The following is a 13533-nucleotide window of genomic DNA, read 5'->3' as shown; positions in this document are numbered from 1 at the left end:
AATTATGTACACTCTAAAAATAAATAATTCAATTTTTTGAGATTAAGAAACTTATACTTTGACTCCGACTTGTCTGCAATATGTCTTACGTCGATTTTTTTACTCAAATATGTAAAATATCAATATATTTACGCACTTATGAAATTATGTATGCAACCGAACAATTAAATAAAATTTAAATAGAGCCATCTAACAGGTGGTCGATAACTACAAAAGTATATGCGATCACACGCACCCATGATAGTCGACCATCGACATATAGAAATGGACCGGTAACACTGTGGGGAGAACTGTAATGGGCTCTAGAGAGAGAAAACATATAAGACGTATACGTATCTCTTTCTAGATAAAACTGATTAGTCGCAAATATATTTTTTTTGGGTGAAGTTTGCTGCAGCACAGGACCATGCTTTGTATCGTGAATGCCCCAATAATGTGACGTTTATTGTAATGTTCAGAATTGGTTTATTTAAAATTTATTGCATTATAATTTATTGTAAATAAATATTTAAAATAGTGGTAGCCTGTGTAGATTGTGGGCCTTGTAAAGACATTTATATAGAGATATGTTTTCATACGTAAGTAAAGTTATTGAATATAGTAAAGTAAAAAATGTTATAACAAAAACAAAACCTCAAAATATGAAGTTTTGTACCTATGTAATACAAATGGTTATTTTTCATATTATAGAAATATTGTTAATTGTATTTGTATGTTATTTTATCGCTAGGTTCCCATTAAAAGATGATAACAGAATGGAGGCCTGGTGTCTTGCAATGAATTTGCATAGAAAAAGAGTGACAAAGCATTGGAGACTTTGCAGCGTGCATTTCACGACAGATTCTTATAAGCAAAAATTTGAAATTTCACCAAGAAGAATGACTTTTGAACAAAATTGAAGAATATTTTAAAAAGTAATTAAATTATAAGCCAAATAATGAAAATTTTAAACAAAATAATAAAGAGTTGACCAAAAATTTAAAAGCAGACTTTTTAATGGCTAATAATGAAATTTCATATCCAGAGAGCGGACGAGCTTAGTCTGAAGTTGCGCACCGAGCAACGGTTCTCTGCAGCTAGGAAGCCTATAAGCTAAGCTCGGTGCGTAACTTCAGACTACGCTGGTCCGCTCTCTGTTCATAACCAAAAATAATTTATTTTCTTATTGGGCTCTACTAGTTTAGTTCGCATTCAAGTGAAGAAGCGGGAAAAGATGATAATAATTAAATGGAATTTTGATCATTTGTCGACTAAATAATAACATTTTAAATAAACATTCAAGTTTTTTTTAATAATTTCAAAATTGTATGACACTATTTGTAAAATTTTCGACAGTTTTCACATTATTTTTGAACTCACAAAACGATTATTATTGTAGCATTTTCAATCCAATTTCAAGAAGAATGTAAGGTTGCCAAGTTTTTTTTAATAAGCTAACTGAAACAGGTTATTTTACATGAACGTTTTTAAAAATTCAATTTATTATAAGTACAAATTTCTAATGCATTTGTTATCATTGTTTTTTTTAAATTAACCATACAGAATATTTAGGCAATACCCGGGGCCACCGATTTACTTGACACAGTCCTGAAATAGATAAAGGCAGGTTACATCTCATATGTTTTTTCTCTCTCTAGAGCCCATTTCCGTTCTCCCCAAAGCGTTACCAGTCCATTTCTATATGTTGATCACGGTTTGCCCACTTCTATAGGAGAAATGGCGAAAGAATGGTAGTAATTGCTACATCCCCTGGATGACGCTCGTGTGAGTTCATAATTCAAAGTGAACTTGAGCAGACAATAGAAGTTCTATCGTCTGCTCACGTCTATTCAAAGTCACTGTGGCTGCAAGAATTATATTTGTTTTGCGTGATGAGCTTGGATTCACTATGGATTTTCACCGATAACATAAACTAAAAATGGAAACAAATGAAATCGATCATCGATCAAATGCTATCAAATGTTAAATTCTGTTGGAATTGTTCTATGATAAAACGAACAATTAAATGTGAAAGTCTTTTGGAATCGTTCTATGATAGATAGATTGCAACAGACTTAAACATTTGATTGCATGTGATCGATGATAGATTATATTTTGTTCAATTTTTGGTTTGTTATATTGGTTATTATTATTCATGTATTTATTTCAGAAAGAGAAGTCAACATAACCTACAAATAAGGGTAAGAAGGGGGAAGGCGGTGCTCTAGTCAATAGTCCTTACTACGTCACCTAGGTGGCGCTGATCTTGCATTTTGACACAATCTATAAGTACCCCCTCTAAATACTTGGAATGGGCACACCGTGATGTCAATGGAGTCGACCCAGCCTGCCTCGACATTCATAGTTACGGAGACCAAAGTTCTGTACATTGACTTCACGAAAAATGAGCAGGTTTTTTCGCGAAGTACACGCATCTGATCTTTCCGTGCATGGCGCTAGTATGAAAATATGGCCGCCCACGCGGAAAGCAGTCCTATCCGACTTCCAAGCTTTTGCATGAAATGCATCCGTAATTATAAACTTCTGAGTAGTAGTGCCGAAAATGTCCGACAGATGGCGCCGCTTCTGCCCCTACACAGTTTAACATTGACTGTCATGGAATAATAATGTAAGTAACTAAAATTATGTTTTTTTAACTATAAAATTAATGTTAAATCTATTAAAATAGAGTCCTAGACTTTCAACAATAATTTTTTAGAGAACATCTGAGGAAACAGTGATAGCTATAGAGAGAATAGCTTAAAATACATATAGTTTTCCACACATTGTGAAAGTATAATAATAATTAAATTATTAACAATTTATAATAATGTAATTACCTGAGAGAATAATTCTCCTGGAAATATAGTTTCAAAATTAATTTACGTAAGTAAAAAATTTTTGATGGTTAGTAATATTAAGTAATATGTTGTACTTAGACAAATAGATGCCATTGTTTTTAAAGCGGGGTTTAAAATTTGTAGGTGGAAAAATTAATTTATTGGCAATAATTTTATTGTTGTTCCTGAATTCGATAAACTTACTTTATTATTCGCAACAATATTATAACTAATCAATCACATTGATAAAAAATGTAATTTATTTGTCATATTCTGTGCCGTAGCAAATATAGTGAATTCCCAGATAACAATTGGTGCGCAGGATGCGCGCACTGTGGAGGCATGTATGCGGATTAATCCGCGGGGCGTGCGTTCCGATCAGCACTCAGATGCGCCATCCTTGAAGGCGCATATGCGACGCACGCCATGCGAGGCACGCGCGTGCTTGAAGCAAACACTCAGTGCGCGTGGGCTGAATATCCTAAAATTATTTATTTATATTGAAGGAGGTAAATAAACAGGCTGAATTAAATGTATCGGAATTTATTAACAAAATAAAACGCCTATAGCGGGGATGGTGAAAAAAAGCTCACAATCGCGATCGACTGTCCTCAAATTTTCATGTCTTCCCAGATGATAGCGCTACGTGCGGAAACCCTAGGAACTACGAGAACGTGTGATGTGAATTTTGAACCGGTATAAATATAACCTATTAACGCCGTTGTGAAATTACAAACTATTTGTTTTTAGTGAAAAAAATTGTTGTGCAAAGTGTCAGTGCTAAAACCCTATATAATAAGTGATACAACAATGTCGCGTTGTTTTTGTATGGGCTCTGATTCGGGTAGTAGGGCACAGAAAGAGAGAGGTATTGGACGGAAAAACCTCAATGTCTATACTTGAGTTCTATTGTTTTTATATTCCTCCTCTTGTTTTAATGGCATTATTCATATAATTGTACAAATTATACAAGCATTGTTACTGCGTTTGTAACACCAACTGACACTTGACATAAACAAACTTAACCTATAAACACACTCGATACTCCATAGCAGACGACAATTTCTAATTTTATATTTTCACTGAAGGGAAGGTTTAATCTGGGAAGGCATAAAACTCCGAGGATATGTGATCGCGAGCTGGCGCCAGTCGAAACACATGGCGTGCGGTCTCCTTGTAGTACTTCGTGATTCTCACAAAACTGGAACTGGCACACACCGACGCGTTGCAGTGTTGCAAAAGGCACTGGGCTAGGCGGTTAGTTCCGCAGTCCCATGTGCGCAGAAAATGGCAGCGTAAAGCGAGAGCGATAGAGACTGGCAATTTATAGCTTTTATAAGCATTAAATTCTAAATTTTGTTAATTTATAAATTATACTTTTCGTGCCCCCACTAGGTACTCATGTAGCACGCATGTGCATGTTCCAACATTTCGTCACAGGGTGATTGTAAACATGCTCGCATTGTGCCACAACTTGTGCACGCACTTCAGTTACGCAGTCACAAAATTTGGGCGAACATGGTGAATTTTGGCATGCACGTTATGCGCGCATCGACGTGCGCGTGACTTGCGCGCACGAATTGTTATCTGGGTTATTATCAATTCATTTTTAAATGAGTGGCATTGTTTTTAAATAGTAGAATCACATTGACCGAATCAATCACATTTTATTAATCATTTTTCGTAATAAATATTAGATTATGTCTAGTTTCAGTGTTCTAGTACAATCAATATAAAATATTCACTTCAAATTCAACTAATCTGAATCAATGTCTTAACATTTATTTGAGGTTAGAATAGAATATCATTCCATTTTCTCATAAGAAAAATTTTATTAAAATAATTTTTGACTTTTGTTCTATGATAAATTTTTTCTCCTTAATATAGACTGTCAATGTTTACTTCATACTGTAAATTTCATTCAAGTTTTTTAAATGTAAAAAGGTAAACAATGTACATACCGATACCATAACATTGCCAGCAGGATCCTTCACTTTACGTTTCCAAACTGTATCCTCAAGTAAAAAATGTACTTCACATACCAGCATTCCCGGCTTTAAAATGTACTCTTTCTTGGGAATCGCCTTTTCCCAAGCTAACCATTTTTTTGCTTCAAATGGATCCGTAAAATGATGACACTTTTCTTTATTAGGGACATCGTACCCGGAATTACAATTCGGTACGATTTACCTGTGTACAACCATTTTCAATTCGTGAAAACTTCCACGAAATAATAATAATACATTTTTTGAAGTGAAATCATGCAATTATTTTCAATATAAAATATTTTCAATATAAAATATTTTCAATATAAAATATTTTCAATATAAAATATTTTCAATAATAAATGTTACTATTCTCATATTCTCTAATAAGGGACAGTGTTAAATTGTATAGAGGCAGAAGAGGCCCTATCTGTCGGACTTTTTTGGTACTACCACTTGGAAGTTTATATTTACGGGTCTTTTTTCAAGGAGTCGGATAGAGCCGGTGAAAAGAATAATATAACCTCAATTCATGTGCAATTAAATTAATTGTTAAGTAAACAATTGAATTGTTAAATTAAGGTTATATTATTGTATTGTTACGAATATCACGTGGGCGGCAATATTTGTACCGCGTGATTTGTACAAATGTTCATACTAGCGCCACGCACGGGAAGTTCAGGCGTGGTACTTCGCGAAAAATATGCTCGTTTTTCGTTACATTACTTTCGTCTCCTTTATGTCTATTCTCCATGCTCGTAGTCATAGACCTTGGAAAAAATGAATGATTTCCAAACAGTTACTCGTCGCAAATCTAGAAAAAAAATTAGGAATAAAAGTTTCAGTTCAAGCCTGCAACATTCATATGCTGAGGAAAACTTTAACACGGACGATCTTATTCGGTATGTAATTATGATATGGATCATCTCATAGGACAGAATCTGTCCAAAAGCGGGTAAACTCGGGTTCAAGCTGAATCAACAGTCTAGTCATCTGGTCCGAAAAATGATGCAAATCAAAAGATTAATAATGGGCCAGGTTCTGTGAACAAGATTTTGTCCCGGAACACAGAAATATTTATGGGAAAAGGTGGAAAATATCACATGACAGTGGATTGGTGCTTTCCTGTGCATTTCAGAGGTATAAGTTTTCTTACTTAAATTAAATTAGAGAAAATTCTCCATAAAACTAAAAAAAAAGTTGTACCATTAATAGTCTAGGAGTTACACCCTTTCAAATAACCTTGATTTTTTCAATTTTTTGTCAAAAATCACATGTTATTTTTGGTTTCTTTGTAGCTCGGATCCTGATGGCCAGATCTAAAAATGGGCAAGATTATGGTATCCGTGGCGACTAAGTTTTGAAGTGGACTCCTGTAGGATTTTAGCTGAAAAGCACGAATCGAGATGTCGATTTCAAAATGTTCAGATCTGCTTTTCTCGCCAAAAATCCTATCGAAATCGATATTCAGAAATTATGTTAATCAAAAACAAGTCAATAATTTTAGAATAAAAATTTGATATATCGAAAACTATTCGAGATATCGATTTAAAACTTTCATATTCATATTTCTCGCGAAAAATCCTATAGGAATGAATCCACGTTAAAACTTCGTCGCCGCTGATATCGTAATCTCCCCTAAAAATGGTCAACACATGAATTAAAGTAGACGTAAATACCTGTAATTAAAAAAAAAGTATTCTCCTACATACAATAGATCGCGAGTTAGCAACAGGGTTGGTCAATTACGCATATCTTTGGCATTTTCTACGTATAATACGTTTTTGGCGTAATATACGTCGCAAACAGTAGAAAACCTCGAAAACTCCTGTAAGTTACGTTTCCAAGATGGCTCACTTGCAAAATCAGTGTCATCACTGTTGACAAGTATATAATGTCATTTTTAAATATACCCTAATAGCATGGAACGTTTGATTAACGTGCATTTAACGTCATTAACGTCATTTTTGAGTTCTGAGTACCGTATATACTACATTATAATATTGTATCTATATCATAAACTGACATTAATTTCGACTTATCACTCACGGTTTATCGGATATCCATTGACAATAATAACAATAACGATAATTTATTCTTTGAACGTTCAAGTGGAATGTTCCCAAGTGGCGGACATTTTACACACTCAGGGAACGTTCCGAAAGTTCCTGCGGAACGTTCCAGGAATGTTCCTAGAATGTTCCCTGCTACTAGGGTAATAATTATTTATGATTCTGTAGAATGTGTTATAGTAATTGAAAAAAATAATTATACTTGGGCTGGGAGGAAACACCCAACATCATAGTCTAATCCCATGGAAGGATTTGTTTTTCGAGCGGAAGAGAGGACAGAAAACTTTCGTAAAGTGTCATTTAATTCTTTCGATAGTAATTATTATGGATCAAAATGCATAGTATTATATAGTATGTATTTATGGAAGGGTGTCCTTATTTATAACTTTAAACTGCTTTAACATTTATTCGAATTTAAAGAATTTTTAAATATTTGTATTTGGCACGAGATTTACGAGACGTATAAAAAAAATAATAAAACACGAATCGATGAACAGAAAAATGTGAAAATGTATCTAGCATTCTAGATTCTGCAGTATTGTGAATTACACTATAAAAAATCATGCACAAGTGAGCATGTTTTCCTTTCTGGACTTTTATGAGTTTTTAGGACAATTGGTCCCATATTTTTTCTTTACCCTACCGATAAAAATCTCAGAGTATTCTCCGGCGAAATAGCCTGGCTGCTTTGAGACTATCGGCAGGTTCGATTTGAGTGATTTAGTGTTAGAGAAATTTCGGTCCTTTTGAATTCGTCACGTACCGGGCGGGCAGTTATTTACGTCAGGTACTCTATTGAGATAGCCTTCCTGCTTGTTGTTTATGATCGAATTCTTATTTCAATTTCAGGCTATCTGCTTGTTATTTATGATCGTATTTTTATTTCAATTTCGGAAAGGACATTTTAAAGCCTTCAGACCATTTAAACGAGCTACTTGGACCTTTAAATATATCTACCTCAGTGCCTGCGGAAAATTTCTCAGAGCTTCTCAGAGCCTTGAGAACCTTTAGCATATAATCTAAGATTTCTATCCTTAGAGTAGGTCTACACCCTAGATACATTTTTTTACTTTTTTACTGAATTAAAAAGTTGAAACGCGAAAACGGCAACCACGACCCACATAAAGAAAAATAGATTATTTGAGGTATTTTTCGATATTAACGCATTCGCACTGAAAATTTTCATTCGAACGTAATTTACATCAAAGTATATAGAAAACTAGAGAGATAATATATACGTAGAAAATCACGTATAATACGCGGAGTATTCTACGTCACTAACCCTGGTCAGCACTCGTTGAAGGTGATTCATTTCCACCTGAATTTACATTTAAATGCCCAGAATTCCGTTTTCTGTAAGTAGCTCGTTTCGGGGTTGTCCCAAACGAATGTTCCTAGAGAATGAATACAAGAGGACATCCATGAAGTGAGTAATTTTCAAACAACACAACTTGCGGGGTTCCAGTTTAAAAATAAACAGGTATGTTTAGAAAACTTACTCGTGACCTATTGGAGGTAGAAACATTATTTTTTGTTAACTTACGCAGAATTAAGTCTTCTTGTATTCATTGTCTAGGAACTTTCTTTTGTGACAACCCCGAAACGAGCTATTTACAAAAAACTTAACTCTGGACATTTACCTGTAAATTCAGGTGGAAATTACAGTCATTTCCGTTTGCTTTAATTCATCTGTTGACCATTTTTAGATTTGCCATCAGGATTCCAACTACAGATGAGCCAAAAATAACTTGTGATTTTTGACAAAAAACTGAAAAAAATCGGGATTTGAATGGATGTAACTCCTAGACTGTTAGTGGTAGAACAACCTTTTCATTTAGTTTTGCGCAGAATTTTACACTACTTTTATTTCATTAAGAACACTTTTACCTCTTAAATACACAAGAAAGCACCAATCCACTGTCATGTGATATTTTTCACCTTTTTCCCGAAAATATTCCCGTGTTCCGCGACAAAACCCTGTTCACAGAACCTGACCCATTATTATGCATCCCTGAACGAAGTACTTGAGAAAAAAATAACTCCTTTAAAAATTATCGGATAGAAGTACCATACTGTAAAAAAAGCTTTGGTGATATTTACAATCAGCTAGTAATTATACGTGCAGTGTGTTTTTAAATTAGATTATGTCACCTGATTAATTTACGGTAGTACAGTAACTATTTGCAATCTACTGTGATGTCACTTCAGGTCAAAATTTGAAGAAAAGGAAGGTCGTTCTATTTGCAGTCGACTGTAAAGTTACTATGGCCAACGATGGAAATTATTCGATTGGCGTGGGACGTAGTAAATAATTATTTGCAGGTCTTAAATCAAGACAAGGGAGTGCAAATCAAGCCAAACGAGCTTGGAAATTTATGAAAGGTTATTTTATAAAAATGCTATTATATATAATTTACTATATATATATTCCTCTAGAATCTAACCGAAGGGCCTATGACAAAGCCACCGAACACGTCCTCGGGTTGCGGATAGAGGGTCTCTGTACCAAGGGTTTCTGCTGAATATGGTTACAAAAATAAATAGGCAGTCGCGGACAATAGTCCAGGGGTGGTCCCCAAGGAATTAACTCCCAAGCGGAGGTGTGAAAACCGTGCCGAAAGCTGAATGGCACCTGGGTGAAGTGTCTAGAACGGTGACTCAGGGATACCGGACGACCTTTCAGAGTACACAGCCTTATCCTTGCACGCGGGGCTCTACAAGGATGAAGAATGCCTTTCCTTAGCTTCTTGTGGGAACGACAATGACAACACCAAACATAGTTGTAGTAAGTGCGGTTTAAACCAAGAGAACGCACAACGCTTCCGACAATGGGTCGGCCAACAACGCCGACCAGTCTAGAGCTGGGGGAGCCAATGAAAATGGATACAATGCGATGGATCGGCGGAATCTCGGGACCATTAGGTGGACTAAGCGACTAAATCACGACTTGCTATAGTGCTACGATGCGAGTGTGGCCCCTGCACGGGGTTACATGGCACGGCGGCATGCTCTGTGGTGCGAGAAACACCCGAAGCTATCGCACTTTTCGCAGCAACGTCTGCGAAACCATGCCGAACTACTCCGAAAAAGGGGCTATATAAGCGGAACGCCTACTCTACCACAGCTAGAACAAGCCGGCAACAGAGAAAGAGCGGCGACAATAAGATCAACCGCGGGCAGGCATCCAATAGAGGAAGAGCGATGCCTTATGACCCGGAGTAACATCAACACTTGCCATAAAGATAGGCTGGGCAAGACAGTACGCGTCTCGCATTCAGTGTGTGATTGACTCTAGAGCAGAGGGAGAGATGGGTCAGAGAAAATCAACAGTTTCTCTCTGACCCATCTCGAGAAGGTCGAAGTATTTTGGAGAAAAGTCTACGAAGTGCAGCGTAGACTGGACGAAGACTCAGAAAATATAAATAGCTTCAAGGAGATGTGTGATGCCCTCATAACACCTGATCAAGAATGCCCACCCATCATTACCGAGGAGATGAAAAAAGTATTAAAAGGGATGAAGAACTATTCCGCACCGGGAACAGATTGTATCAAAACCTTCTGGTGGAAGAAGTTTCCTTCAACCCATCAGCATTTGGCCCGTATTTTAACCTCAATATAAAGTTGGAAGAACAGATTTCGGAGTGGCTGGTCGAAGGGCGTACAATACTGCTACCGAAAATAGGCAACTTAGCTGACCCGAAGAATTACAGGACAATCACTTGTCTGAACACACTTTATAAGATATTCACAGCTGTCCTAAATGATAGGGTTGTTTGGGCAATTGAACCTGTGTGGCAAGAAACGTATGAACAACGATCTTGAAGGTTCATCCGCAAATAGTTGGGTGCATAGAGAGATTGATGCCGCTTTTGAAAACCAGATTTACTGTATTATCTGGAAAAAATCGTATGACAACTAACAAGGTCACCTTTCAGAGAGGTGTCTTTCAGGGCGACACCATGAGGCCACTCCTCTTTTGCCTAACATTATTGCCACTATTTCTAGCACTTCGCCATTCCCAGGGTACTTTTGCGGCAAACCTGCAAATCGAAAGTACGAAGTCAATCATGTACTTTACATGCATGTACGTCAGATTTATGCTAAAAACAAAGAGCAACTTCATCTAGCTCTAGGGATTGTCGAACCATACACTAAGGAAATAGGAATGACATTTGGATTGGACAAATGTGCCAAGGTCTATTTGAAGGGAGGACAACTAAATGGCATCCCTGAAGCTCCTGAGCTCGTCGATAGGAGCGCTATACGACACCTTTGCGTTGGAGAGACTTATACGTATCTGGGCGTGCCACAGAGCCGCATTCAGGATGTGACATCTATAAAGGATACTCTCTGAAGCAGATACAAAGGTCTTGTCGGGTAGATTTGATCTTCCGAATTATCGGCGAAGAACAAAGAATCTGCAACGGTCATGCTTGCCGTTCCGATACTACTCTATTCATTTGGAGTGGTTCCGTTACACATCTGAAACATATCTCAATAGAAAAACTAATGTCCCTAGCCCAAATAGTTTCTCCGCTAGGCATGCTAACAGGGCCATTTTAAGTAAAAAGGGCTACATTTTCATGTTTTCGCGTAGAAACCCTAATAGCATGGAACGTTCCCGGAATGTGTAAAATGCCCGCTGCTTGAGAAAGTTCCTGGAATTTTCCACTGTGACCTAAGGGGAACCTTCCGCTATTGTTATTTTTAATAATAATGATCTCTTAAAACCATAACAGATAGGTAAAAATGGATATCATGTTTGAGTTATAACTACCGCATATACTACAGTGATATGATATCCATATCATAAGCTGGCATCGACTTTGACCTGTAACTTACGGTTTCCACGATTTTTACTGTTAATAGTAACAGGAATAGTGCTAATTAAGTGCTTGTATATTCTGCAAAAGCTAAATTTTGTGCCTGATAATTTTGACCAAAAACATGTACTAATGGTGGATTCATGTGACTGGTATATGAAACTCAGCAACTTTTCATTATATCAAGTTTTCCTTTGTGTAGGAATTAATGCTAATTAAGTGCTCTGGATTTATGCAATTCAACAAATACGGGCCCTTCTTTTTTTTACCAAAAAACGTGTAGTAATGCAGTAATATCGGGCACAAAATTAAATTTTTGCTTAATATATAAGCACTTAATTAGCACTAAATTACTGTCCAAAGGATAATTTGATACCACTAATATTTTCCGAGGTTCACATACCAGAGTCACCTGAAGCCAGAATTTTTACAGGTTTTTGGTAAAAAAAATGCCCGGATCTTTTGCATTTCACAAATTCAGAGCACTTGATTAGCACTAGATTCCTTCGCAAAGGAGAATTTGATACCACTAATAGTTTCCGAGTTTGTATTAAAAAAATGTGCCCGGATTTTTTGCATTGCACAAATCCATAGCACTTAATTAGCACTAAATTCCTGCGCCAAGCAGAACTTGAATCCACTGATAGTTTCCGAGTTTCACATACCAGAGTTACTTGAAGCCAGCATTACTACACGTTTTTGGTGAAAAAAATGATCCCGGATTTTTTGCACCTCACAAATACAGAGCACTTAATTAGTACTAAATTCCTGCCCAAAGAAGAACTTTATATCATGAATAGTTTCCGAGTTTCTCATACCAGAGTTATCTGAAGCCAGCAATACTACACGTTTTGAGCAAAAAAAGCCCCGAATTTTCTGCAAGGCATAAATCCAGAACAATTAATTAGCACTAAATTGCTGCTCAAAGGAGAATTTGATACCACTAATAGTTTCCGAGTCTCGCATACCGGAGTTGTGGCTTCACCTGAAGCTAGCATTACTACATATTTTCTATCAAAATTACCGGGCACAAATTTTTTTTTTGGTGCATAAATAAGTTCTAAGTAAGCACTAAATTATGGCAGAGTGTCCATATCGATATGACAATATTGTAATTCCAACTTCCGGGACCTAATTTATGATTGGAACGTTCCAAAGCGGCGGACATTTTACACGTTCCGAAAGTTTCTTTGGAGCGTTCCGTTGTATTCCGTGGTCATATGCATTTATGTAAAGTAAAATTGCTCCCATTGATAAACCTGAAAATTAATTTTTGTGGGAGTTATGGAGGGGGAGGAAAAGAACAGTGGTTTGTTTCGAAATCGGCTTAACCGATTTGATGAACGAAATACATGTTGGACATACTAATTGGCTCGTAAGTTTAAGCGCGCCTTGGTCGCGCGCCTTGTACTGAATTATGCATTTTCCTCACGCTACATTTTCTGCCTTTGTACTTCCTCAGCATTCGTCTGCAGACCTTTTAGAATTAAAGATCAAGCATCGGCAACTGTAATTTGGGGATTTTGAATCCCGTATTGTGAAAGCTACAATAACTTGATCTCTATTTTATCGAATGAATATTATATTGATTTATGTACCTTGGCCTGGGAATGCTTATTTAGATATTGCAAAATAATCTACACGTTTTGTTTTTCATTATTCCTTTAATATTTGTTTGTTATTATGCACTAATTTTTATTCTCAGCTACCGTAAAAAATGTATTATTTCAATCAATTTATACAGTCTGTCAAGTTAAAGCGTGGGTGGCTTTACTCGCAGTCGGTAAGGTGTATCGACATGATTTTGGTGTCAAAATATTAAGAAGAGCTCCCT

At 36.4% G+C, this 13533-nt stretch overlaps 1 protein-coding gene across 1 annotated transcript in view; it reads left to right on the top strand.

The window, feature by feature from the left end:
• The first annotated feature begins 5552 nt into the window (after window positions 1-5552).
• LOC117169382 (SRR1-like protein) overlaps window positions 5553-13533 on the top strand; it is a 67613-nt gene continuing 59632 nt past the window's right edge. The window contains exon 1 of the mRNA XM_033355739.1: window positions 5553-5706. Coding sequence (XP_033211630.1) covers window positions 5585-5706 — 122 coding nt within the window. The 5' untranslated portion in view covers window positions 5553-5584. The remainder of the gene's footprint in view (window positions 5707-13533) is intronic.

Source organism: Belonocnema kinseyi, chromosome 3 (genome assembly GCF_010883055.1).
Source record: "Belonocnema kinseyi isolate 2016_QV_RU_SX_M_011 chromosome 3, B_treatae_v1, whole genome shotgun sequence".
Classification (NCBI taxonomy): Eukaryota; Metazoa; Arthropoda; class Insecta; order Hymenoptera; family Cynipidae; genus Belonocnema; species Belonocnema kinseyi.
The sequence above is the reverse complement of the archived record's forward strand: the minus strand, read 5'-3'. Positions and strand labels throughout refer to the sequence as shown.